Below are 12,892 nucleotides of genomic sequence, written 5' to 3' on the forward strand. Positions count from 1 at the left end.
AATTCATAATTTTGTCGTAAATCCGTGTAAACGTGTTAATTTCCAGTAGTCTTTCGCTGTCACCGTCAAGTACGTTTCCTAACGCCTCATATTTCTGACGAATTTTAATCCCATCTGAAAATTATTTACCACAGACTTCAACTTCTTCAAACCTTTGCCTTTCGTAATCTAGGCGTTCAAACTTTCTCAAACACTGTTCAACGCTTCGTTCTGATTCCAGAAAAGCGTAATAGAAACCCCTATCAGACACACAGACAGCTGAACCTACCCTCAAACCAAGCCAAACCACTCCAATCCTTTTCAAACTTCTTTTTATCAACTTCTGTACCCGATTTCTCGCCGATGTAGTGCGTGATCGTTGCGGAAATCCGCGTAGTCGACCAGTGTGGCATTTCTGTGACCAGATGTACTGGACAGGCATGTGTCCCCTGGGACTACGCGTTCTCGTACCCTGGTGAAGTAGCCGGAAGAAAAACAGGCCCGAGGCAGCCAGTAAGCCAGCAGAAAAATGGATCTGTTCGATTCGAAAGAGGGTTGCGCGGCCGTGTGGCTTGCTACCTGTTGTCTGCTGCCCACAGCCGCAAACTTTTCCGCGCTAACGTGCCTGGTGCGTGACGCGACCCATCGCCAACCGCTCTCTTCCTCTTGTCTGCCGATTTTCCACAGTCATTTCCGGCCTAGGGGTGTCTGCACGCCACGAGGGTTGAATTTTTGGATTCAAGAACCGGTACTTGTTGTTTTGTCACATTGACGGATGTACGATCTGTTGGACATGATAGTTGCTTTCGGATTTGGCAGGTTTTAGGTGGTTTGATAATTTTCTTGCTTCAGGGAACCAGTTAATGGCTTTTTGAACGATTTGGGCACGGGGTGGTGGCAGGAATTACTTGTAATTGAAGCTTTGTGATATCTGTCAGTGATTAATTGTCAAAATTGGAAGCGTATGATAGTGTTGGTATATGACATAGTAGGTATGACACTGTATGAGGGTTCTTCCGCTTTCGAAAAGCAGATAATGGGTTTTTCAGTAATTTTGACAGAGAATTGGAAGTATTTGGAACTGGAAGTCTACAGTAGTGATTGGATAGGTTGAAATTGACAATATATGGTAATATTCATGCTTGCACAATAGGTCTGGGATCAATTGGAAGGAAACGTCTATGTAGTTGATACTGTGGGTATAGGTTAGTTTCGAAAAGTTGCTTGCCATTATGGGGTTTGGGCTGGATAACAGATATCTGGTATACCCGTAGCTAGCAAAAGTTTCTAGTTAAACTTTTACTATATTCCTGATAGTTTTATTATTAGTTTATTGGATTAATGTCAGTAGCCTGAAAAGTGGACTGGCAGTTGTGGAATTTGGGGTAGATAAGGGATATTTAGTACACAATAGCTGTCAGTAGTTTCTGGTCAGTGTGGTAGTGTGGATATTATATCAGTGTGAGTAGTAAGGTTATTATATCAGCATATTTGTAATTCCATCATTATTGCAAGTAGAATTTTCTTACTATTATTATATTAGAGGTTTCGTTAACAATTTTGTTATATTTATTTGTTATAGAAGAATTTTTATTTACAAGAAATAATTTTACGTTATGTATTGCTTCACAAGATAACATTTTGTACAAAAGAATGGTAAAATGTATGATTTTGTACAAGAAGAATTTTATCGATGATTGTATAAGTAAAAGTGGAAATATATCATGGGTGAAAACTTCTGACAGTCATTATATTTTAGAGCGAGCAATTGTCCCCTGAGAATGTAAAATATTTGGTGTTAACGAGCGTTAAGGGATTCTTGTGTACGTGCTTGAAAATTGATTATTAAAACGACAGAACATGGAAAAGAGCTCCAGTATTTTGGAGCTTTAAAAATTCAATTGCAATTTGCCTTTGTTCTTATGTTCGCGTCACAGTATGTGCTTATGCAAAGCCGAATATCTAACTGCCATTTGTTCAAGCAGATGGAGCTTATACAATCAAAGGATTTATTAAGCTGATCGGAACGCTTATACCTTTCATTCCTTTTTGAAGAAAAAAAAGCCTTTCTTTATTGATATTTATTCCATGCAATCTTTTATATTATATAATTTTTTTTTACGTTTTTCGTACTAATAATTACTGTGAGCATATTTTGGACATCTGTCTCAAATTTAAATTATATAAATTATAAGGATGCACATAATACTTGAAATAAAATATTCCTTACAATGACCAATAGTTGAGATCAATCTTCTATTTAGATCCCATTTCTCAATTTGTTAAATTTGCAACAAAGTGAGTTTAACAGCTTGAATTTGTTGTCACGCCTGTATTTTTTAATTAGAAACAAATAAAGGTGTTCGCGTATTTAACGAAATTCCTACATTCAAATGATTAAAAAATTGTCCAAGTTGCATTTTTGAAATCTGGAAAAGTTCTTGGATTTTCATCATATCCTTAAAAGTACAACGATGAGACATCGAGAAAATAATAGGAAGCGAAACCAACGTCTGGAAGCAAGGGTGCAGCGACTCGTAGTTCGCGCGAAATAGGTTCGCTGAAGCAAGTGAAATAAAAGCGTGCCTAGTCAGCCGAATCCCGTGGGGAGTTTGTTTCCGGGACTGAAAAGTCGTGGAAACTGTGCTGCGCAACTTTCACCGTATCGGAGTACCGCGTTGTAAAATTTAATCGCTGCCTGACGAACGAAAACGGCTGTCCCCTTGGCTTTATATACTTATACAATGGCGATTTATTACCTGTCATGAGGAAATTCCAATCTTTTGTTAAGAAAATGTCAATCTTTTTCTTCCAGAGAAAATATTGCAATATCATCCTTAGATAAGAAAATTCCAATTCTTTTGTACACAGAAAAGTTCGAATCTTTACCTCAGTGGAAACCTCAATTTGTTATATAAAAAGTAGATTTTATATATCTTTCGTTATAAATTTTATGATATTTTTTTCTTTTCGTTTAATTTGCCTAGTTTAATCGGGCTGTAAGCTGCTATTACAATTAAGGTTAAATTATTTGATTTTATTCCTGTATTTCATATTTGTTATATTTATTTCATGCCCTATATTTCGTATCATATTTATTTTATTTTGTTGCATATAAATGCAGCATTGGACAGAATCCTACAGTCCGCTCTATGTTCTATACTCCATTTCGTATTCCATATTCTATATTTTAAATTGTATTTAATTTTTTATTTTACATCTAATTTCATATTCCACAATACAATTCTATACGTACATTCCATTTTCACACTCTCCATAATAGAACATTAATTTACATCATAGTCTACAGAACGGAAATTAATATTAAATATCTAGCAATTACATACTCTAACGCAAATCTAACCTAACCTATCTCTTTATACTCTGCATATACCATTGCACCGAATCAGATGAATGTTAACATGATTTAATTCAACATTTTAATTAACTTTAAGTTTCCAATTAGATTTTTTAGTCGAAATACAATGAAATAGAAAATCATTTTTATTCTATGATCTTTTTCAAACGTTGAAAATTGTCAAAGACCTTGCTCGTTACAAAGAAAACTGTCGATAAGCGGATTAAACGATAGTTAGAGCGTAGTGACGGCACTATTGAAGTGTTCTTTCACGGAAACGCGTGGCAAGAAAGCGGTACAAAGGCGATAACTCGACAATGCTTCTTTCCACAGGCAAATTCGTTTGGTTTCGTGTTTGAGCTGGCAAAGTTTGATTCCGTTGAATCGTGTCACACACCAGGCAATCGAATAAAGAAACAAAGAAATTGAGGGAGAAGAAGAGACGAGTTGCTTCGATTTGCTTTGATAGCATACTTTTTCGCTTTGTTGAAGTTGGAAGAAAATCCGACCTGTTTTCGGAAGTCCGTTTGAACATGTTTGTGGATATCCATGAAACTAAAATTGTATTGGAACGAGTATCTGTGGTAATGCATTTATTGGAAATTGTCCCGAGATGTAGACCAGTGGCCAAAAGTTTGGAAGCATTACATGTTTCATAAATTACAAGAACGTAGACAACAGTTAGAGGAGAATTCTGTTAGTTTGGGAAATTTGTGCCTCGAAAATTTATTAACCCAAAAGGGATCGTTCTTCATATCTGTGGCATTAATTTGCAATTAATATTGAATATTTGAGTGATTCGAAATATCTGAAATTGTAGCAGCTACATATAAACATTTCTCTATGTCAGTAAGTAGAATAGAAACGTATGTGGTCAGACGAGTACAAAAGAAATCCACTCAATAATCTCTTCTTTTTTTGCTCGAACTTTATTTCGAAATTTACTTCTCTTATACCGCGATCGGTATCAAAGGATATCACCTTTCCTCTCATTCCATCACATTTTCACCATAGCCACGTTCTTTACCGTAGAAAAATATATTCGTTTCCGAGAGAGTAGAAACGAGGAGGAAAGAAAGCACTGGGAATTCATCGTAGCTACCGCGATAAATCGCGTTTATAGCCGCACGAACGAAAAGTCCGCCTACCTCGATAAAAAAGAACTTGCTCTGCAAGCTGGCTGCCTTCAGCGGCTTCTACCGTGCCTCACGCGTATTCAGCTTTTCTTTCCGTTTCATTAACGGCCGGATTTACAAAATTTATCGAATAGCAGAGGGGCAGAAGAAGGATGGGAAAGGTTAAACGGAAAGCTACACAGCGTTTTAATAAAGAACGCCACGTATACGAATTAATCTATTGGACAAAAGGGTTATTTATCAAATCTCTAAAAATTTCTTCCTTAATCGAGTGCCGAGGGATTCTTTATTTAAAAATGCGTCGAAAATGTGCTGTGCAATTTTTTCGTACGGGTCTTCGTTTCGGAGAATATGGAATTTGAAAATTCGTGCAGATAGTGTCTTCCTGACAAACCACCCGATCTTCAGGCTTATTTATTTAAGAAATGAAGCGGTAAATAAGGGAATTCTATTCTACGTTTTTTGTCCACTTTTTCACGAAGAATTGACCCTTGCTGGTAGTTTTACTTGTCATTAAGTATAGCATGGCAAAAATCGATTTTTACTATTTTAATAAATTTGACAACTAGAGATATTTTGAAATTTGGAATTTTTACAGCTTTATGAATTATTAGGAACTACGTAATCGTAGATATACACTCACAAATTAATTTCATGTCAATGGTAATTAAAATAGATTATTTTAAAAATATTGATTAAAGATAATAGATTACACGAAAACGCAGATTTCACGAGCGAAAATAAACAAAAAGTTCATCGTTCGAGCAAATAGGTCTATTTCCCAGGTGTAGCTTACGGTGTGTGACTTCGTTATCGCACGCAGCTTCTGTCATCAATTACGAGGGGTTCGATGACTATAACCATGGGCAGTCATCGATTGTCAACGCAGAGCCCCTGGCATATGTCAATTAATTGCACCTGATCGTTAACAGCGCGATACTAAATAAAATTATCCATACCCTCAAAGGGAGCACTCAATAAATATCCCAGCTATTGTTTATTCTCGCAATTATGTAACTTATTACACTATTTTTGATACCAACAAAATTAAGGGAAATTTATTATTTAATTACTACAAATAAGGATTAAGGACAATTTTTGTAACACTATAAATGTTCCATATATTTAGAAAATTCACAAAAACAAGATAAAATAGTACGTTTTAAATGATTAATGAATATAATTTTCACTGTAATATATTTTATTTAATGAAAAAAGAGTTTTTAGAAAAAGACTGCTAACGATTCTCATTCCAGCACACTTCATTCTTTACTTTATTTTATCCTCATCTTATCTTCAGTCCCTCGCTCATTGTCTTCAATCGTACATACTTCTATTTTATATTTCTGTGGATTATTTTTATAAATCCATCTACAAAACGTATTCCACGTTGGTTTGAATAAACGAACTTAAAAGGCTTGAATAAATCGAGGAACGTATTTCAAGCTGGCAGTTGTACAAATTAGCAAAAGGAAAATGACAGTATGATATTCTTTAATCCAGCAAAACATTTCCGCTAGCTATTTTTAAACGCTGAACACCGGGAAAACGTGAGCATCTACGTCAGAAGGAAACAAAACCGCCTCGTTTTCTGTTCAATTTATCAACGACACTTAGCTCAGCCTCATAAGAAAGAATCGCGTATTACAGGCTTAATTGCGAGTGGCTCTTTTATCGCGAACCGTGCCGGCCATCCTGGCTTAATTAAGCAACCCTGAATAGCATTCGTGCTTTTATCAACCCACCCTTTTGTATCTTGGCAAACGTAACTCAATGAGGGAAGAAAATTGTAATAACAACAATTTTGCAATGAACGAAAGTTACACTAACACCTTATATGTATTAAAGTAGTACTAGATTAAGTTTCGGATGATAAAACAATCTTTTCTTACGTAAGGCAAGTTTTTCTTTGGTCTTAGGGGTAAGTCGTTCCTCTTTGATCATAAAGATATTTTTACTTGGTTTTTCATATTTGAAGAAAATTAATCTCTTTAAAATTTGTTGCTTATGAAAGGAGAATAGGATGTCTGTCTATATACGACCCCTTTGTACTTATAATACTATATTTCGTTTTTACATTCAATTTATGTCTTTGTTACTAAATTTTGTATGTCTACTCTAAGAACTCCATTAACCACAAACTTCAAAGGAACTTCAATTTTGAAAGCAAGAGTTTAACTAAACATAGCTTTGATATACTAATAACACTAATATGTACTAATATAATACTTGAAGAGCATAACTAAAACAGAAAGATATATAGTAGAGTACTGAAAAACAGTGTTTTGTACCTCTCAGGAAGTCAGCGCCTTCAATTCTCTTTCATACTAATTTGTAAGAAATAGTAAATTTCATTATTGAAAGCAGATTCGATATGTCTGATCATATACAGTCCATTTCTACTTGTTTCACTGTATGTGTTGCCTGGAATCGTGTCGGATGTTTTAATCCACTAAAAGAATAGCCTATTAACTACAGAGATTATTCGTATCAAGGACCATTTGACGATGGCAATTCTTTAAACTCGCTACTAATTTCATTTAGCACCTTAAAGTCTTACGAAAGATACGAAACGTTAAAATCGTATTTCTATTAACGTATTAACATTTCTTGCAGTACGGTCGAGATGAATGGACTGCAAGCAAACAGTTATACAAATTAATTAATCACATGACGTATAGTTTAATCACCTATGGTATCCTATAATGAACCACCATCCTCGAAGGCGAGCTCTGGAAAATGAAACACTTGGAACATCCTGTACCAATTAGCACCATTAATTTCGAACCTTGACACTGACCAATCGGAAGACGATTTTAACTCTAACTGACCTCTAACGTGAACTTTGACCTGAATCCTACCCTTGGACGAATAAAGCTAATTTCCCTTCCTCCAGTTTCGAGCCTGTATTTGCTGCAGGGATAAGCGAGATTATATAGAAACTAGTTGGTTTTCGAGTAAAATTGAAAATTATTTTTCTGGTTACCTGGAAAATGATTTGATATTTTTTAAGAGAGATCTTTTGCTCGAAAATTTCTTAATAACATTGCTGCACGTGAATAAATTTTTAACGCGGATGAAAAAGTGGAGAAGTGAAGAAGAGTAATTTGTAATTGAATAATTGGTGAATTTCAATATTCTTGTTGATATCTTTGTCTGGAATATTATTTGCGATTTTTTTTTATTAAAAATACAGGAGGCTGTTTTTCGATATAACAACATCCATATCTCTATTTCTTTATCGTGGGCTTTAAATGGCATCTACTATAATTTTCTTTTATATTCGTGAATTTAAATCGTTTGAGAGAAATAAATCGAACGCAGGATTGCAATATAGCGAAGTAAGTAGGGTGGGATTGTATGTGATCAGACATATTGTACATATCTACAAAGGTTTCAGTTCTTTATTTTTAGATATAACGTCAATATATGTAACGCCTGAATTATTCGAAATACAGTACAAATTCCAAATGAATAAAAAAACGAGTGAAAAAGTGAGAACACAGAAAATTGATAAAAAAACAAAAACAAATCAATATGTTACACGTAAATAGTATTAAAAATACATTACGCACAATAAAAGTTCTAAATGCATAAAAAAAAAAGCGATGAATAAAACATAAAAGGTTCGTAAAAAAGTAAAGAGGAAATAAAATAGCTTCGACCACTACATTCTACGACCCCATATACTGTCAACACTTAACACAGTTGTCGATGCTGAGAAACAAAGACAGCGGTATAAATCGATGACTCGCTGGTCGACTCGCGCTTTCGTTTAAGGAAAAATTAATCAGCCACCGGGTTCACTGGCAGATTATTGATCGTGAAAGGGCCGCAGAAGAAAGTGTCACCTAACGGCACGTAACTTGATTTCCTGTTTATTCGATACGCGGAAATCTTTAATCGGATTTCAAGGAAGATGGAGTTCTTCCTGTAAAGTAACGTTTCAAACGCAACCCCATTGGGATACTACCATACCATAAACAAATTGTTTCTGCCTCCACCGTAGAAAATCAGATGCTCTTATTGAATCTTATTTTTACGCCTTTACCTCTTTTCTTACGCTTCCATGGTTATACGCCATATTTTCCTGCAGAAAATTTATTGCGATGCTGCTATAAATTTTATTTTTGTATTATTAAATATTTTCTGATAAACAAAACGATCAAATGTTTATCGCTGCATTTATTTTTCAGTTATTTTATCGTAAACTTGTTGTTTTATACCTGCTTTATAATCTGCAGAATATTCTGAATAAATATCTTTATAGGAGTCTCACAGTGTCTGACTATCTACGGTCTTGTTCACATCGCTATATTTCAATCTTGTTCTTAATTTATTTTTATCACACTTTTATCAAGCAGATGGCTCTTTAAAGATCACGATAAGAAAGATCGAGGTAACGGTTTCCTCTGCTTTTAATAAAATAAAGATATACATGAGAAATTAAAAAGGAACGAGAACCGGTCTGACCATATGTGGTCTCTTTCTACTTCCACTTTCTCTCTCTACCGCGATATCTTCATTAGATGATCTAGATTTTTTAATATAAATGAAAGTTTTAGAGGAGACGTAACATAATGTTCATAACGAGAAAGAAATACATTTATTTTTACGTTCAAGGAATCTATATCTCCGTCTTTCCTTCAAAACGAAGAATCAATAAACACGAATATTAATCTCCTTGTTATACAGCCTAATAGATTCTCATTGATCGTAGACGGTAACATTTTTCTTCTCTTTAAAAATCATTTAATACATTTTTAACAAATTTTACAAGTTTATTAATTATCGAACACGAATGTATTTTTCTCGGATGATGCAAAATTATCATAGAACATTTTTTTCAACGTATCACGGTTTCATTAACTCAATACGACAGATGAAACTTTGTAAAATACTCTATTGTTCATCGTTATCCCGCTTCAAGGCCGTGTTCCCATGTACCGTAGACATTCCTTGCTTTGCGGCGAAATTTCGAGTTTCTCGGCGAATTTTCTCGACACTTGACGGTCCTCTGTCCTTTGTGGATCCAATTTCCTGGCAACTCTCTCGGTGACTTTTTTTTCCGTATTTTTTTCCACTCACCGACAAAATTGAAGAACTTCTACGCAACGAAGGGAAGGGGGGAGGGTCCATAGCCAATCACAGTGTAAAAAGAGCTTCCCGACCAATTTGCCGACTAATGGTTAATAAAAACCCACGCAGCTTGTGAGGAAATTAAAAATTCCAGCCTCGACCCAGTTGATTACTTCGATACCACCGCGAGTCACGCGTTTATGCTATTTTCTTAAATCGTGATTACGCCTGTCAACCTTCTTCGTGCGGATTTTCTAAGAAATCTGGAAAAAGAACTTTGCTATTTTCTATTTAAATGTCGTTCTTAAGGTTCAAACGAAATGTGAGAAAACGTATTGATCAGATAGAATGAAATTACATTTTGTAATATGCATTATAATAATAATTAATAAAGATTGTAGTACATGTTAAATTTAATAGCTATTATGGTAATATCATGCTATTAGGAAATAAAGATAGAGTGTAAAGATATGAATATTATTTAATGTTAAAATTTTAACGTGTCGTAAACTATATAATAAATGTTGTAGGAAAGAAATACTGTGATTTTTTTAATGATGTTATTACAGGAATAGTAAATAATAAATATTACGTATGAATATTGTAATAGTAACTAAAATTTGGAAATATTATTATAAAGGATTTTAAAAAGTATTATCGTAAATAATATGTTAATTATTAATTCACTTATCCCATTTCTTAACTGTGATATTTTTATGCAATAACAATTTTTTCACTGCAAAGATCACAAAATGAAGAAATATACTAGCGACGAAATATGTGGTAAATTGTAAAAGTAGAAAAAGACCGGTGTGTGCAAATGTGGCAGGTGTAGAAAAATGCTAGTACAACGATTGAATATGACGAAGGAGTATTTTCACGAAAATAATTTTTGTAGAAAATCGACGTTTCATTTGAAATGGACAAAATTTTATTGCGTTTTATTTAGTAATTGTTTATAACCGTAGTGAATATTTCTATAAAATCAGAGGTAAAATTTATCACTCTTCTGAAATGGGGAAAAATGATAACTTTGTTTCAACGTTTAAGGTACTACAATTGTTCAATAAGTGTGACGAAGATTTTTATCGAAATATTTAAACAAAAATGGAATTTTTTAAATTTCATTCTGTTTAATTTTTCGACACAAACGACGCTCTTACGTATGAAATAAGAATGTCTTCGCATTAACAAAATTTGTCAAATTAAAAATGCTTGTATCTAAAATTATTTCAACTAATGTTTTAAATATTACTAATATTATAATACAAGACGTATATCTACCAATTTTGAAGATTATTTCTACCAGTAAAACGGCAAAGTTCCATTTCACTGACTGTATTGTTAGCAGGCAAAAGAGACGCGTTATATAAATCCATTCTGAAAATTATTTCTGCATACAAAACAAGGCAATCCCATTTAAACAATGAGGTCATTGCAGAACACGCAAGTTTTAGAGGTTATTTATATTACATATATATATATATATATATATATATGGAATAAAACAGTTTCATTTCGAACATATTATCTGTCAATCTTTTATTATTATTTACTTAAAATAATATTTCTGTACAGAAAACTTGATAAATTAAAATTCGACGAATCAATTCTCTTGGAAAATACGTTATTGAGAAATGATATATTCATACAGATGATTCGTTGGATTTTCATGTAATGCTAAATGCTCTTTCGAGCAGGAAATCGAACCGTTCCATCCGCGAATTTGATATTAGTCGACGAGAAATCGATATTCGAGAAACCTTTACCAAGATTTCGAGCATTTTCTCTAAGAAGTTTCCTAGGAAATTGAAAATCTCGGCTATGTGCGACTGAAAATATTACCAGACTATTGTAGATAATCGAAAATTTTCAGAACCGAATTAGGACGAATGTGTAACACAATAAACCAAATACGTAATTAGTTAACGATTAATAATTTTAATAATCGAGTAGATAGGCATCCTTGCAAAATAAAATAATCTGCAATTAATTCAAAGATCCACTAACTCACTTGAAATTCTACCAAGAACAAGGAAATGATAACAATACAAACTTCCTGATGAGTGAAGTAACTTTGTATCAGTTTTTGAAGCTTCCAAAACTTTGAAATTAACTGACTTATCAACTGCAACTCGTCTCTCACGTCTCTCTCTCTCTCTCACTTTTTACATCATGGTCATCTGATAGTGAAAGTCTTTTAAAGAGCACATGCTTTCCTGTCGTTAGCAACGAGGGCTACAAGTCCTTTCACAATCGACAATCAGTTGTTCTGTGTTCCTCTGTACGAGAACACAGCAGCCATCTTCAGAAACTAGTCCAGGTCATCATCCTCCACCGATCGTCGCTTTCTACGCATATTTCGTAACCCTGTGCCAAACTAGTCGAAATAGAACGCCCTACTCTAGAGGATCTTCAAACAGATTGCTTTAGCAAAGTATCTGACGGAAAGTTTCAAAGGTGATCTGATGAGAAGTCAAATAAGTCATTCAACTAAAGGGATCTAGATACCGAAAGCAAAGAAAGGGAAAGAAAGAGCACAGTGAAGCAAGCAGACTGAAAGCTGAACTGTTGAATTAGCTGAAGAGCTCTATAGTAAAGAGGAGCAACGATTAATGAATGGTTGGCGTGAAAAGGATGAGCCTGGGAATCGATATCTAGCGTGTGACGTCTAATTGCTCCAACCGACTCAGGCTCCTCCATCCCAACAGGTATTTCCTGTTCTTTCGTCGATAAAAGAGGATAACTGTAGGGGTGAGTGGTATTCGACGTGTATTCGGTGTTAGAAGATAGTTAGGGAGCCTCTTCATTCGATCCTCGTGGTGTTTGTGCTAGCTGAGGCCATTCTCGATGAGGCACAGCTAGGTCTGTCTTCACTTTGTGTTGTGTGTTCGTAGATACAGGATTCTATGTGCTAATTGGTGTCCTAGTTCACGCGCGAGGGATCATACAATTTTCTTGCATCTTACAAATCACTATCTGTGAGGAAGAGTAGCAGTTAGAGGAATATTTGGTGTCCTATGTGGACGTGAAGGAATTTAAGAAGATTGTTTTACATGAAGTTTAGACTCTCTGGAAGCCAATGTTCCTGCACTATGTTCGATAAATGAGAATCAGATGATTAAAGATCGATCTTGGAGAAAATCTAGAAGAGCTGATCTTTGGGAACGTCCAGGACATTCAGATTGGTGTACTGAAAGAAGAAGACAATTTCGAGGAGTCATAGAAGCTGTACAATATGTTGATCAGAACGGAATCACTAAAATTTTGTACGTGACTTGAGAACAAAGGCCTATAATTTAAATCTCCGTCTTCAACTTTCATACTTCGAGTTCTCGCC

At 34.5% G+C, this 12,892-nt stretch overlaps 1 protein-coding gene across 1 annotated transcript; it reads left to right on the plus strand.

The window, feature by feature from the left end:
* Positions 1-404: 404 nt before the first annotated feature.
* On the plus strand, positions 405-12,892 carry LOC117242454. The gene is made up of 3 exons (XM_033509135.1): positions 405-417; positions 479-607; positions 12,620-12,892. Exons 1-3 carry the CDS (start codon positions 405-407, stop codon positions 12,832-12,834), a joined length of 357 nt encoding a protein of 118 aa, XP_033365026.1. The 3' UTR covers positions 12,835-12,892.

The sequence above is a fragment of the Bombus vosnesenskii genome, unplaced genomic scaffold, assembly GCF_011952255.1.
Source record: "Bombus vosnesenskii isolate JDL3184/JDL3185 unplaced genomic scaffold, Bvos_JDL3184-5_v1.1 scf7180000016274, whole genome shotgun sequence".
NCBI lineage: Eukaryota > Metazoa > Arthropoda > Insecta > Hymenoptera > Apidae > Bombus > Bombus vosnesenskii.

What these genes read in the sequence shown, in the direction of transcription:
- LOC117242454 (XM_033509135.1), top strand. An exon ending in TTTCCGCGCTAACGTGCCTG is followed by an intron (nt 608 to 12,619) that starts GTGCGTGACGCG and finishes CATGAAGTTTAG; the next exon opens with ACTCTCTGGAAGCCAATGTT.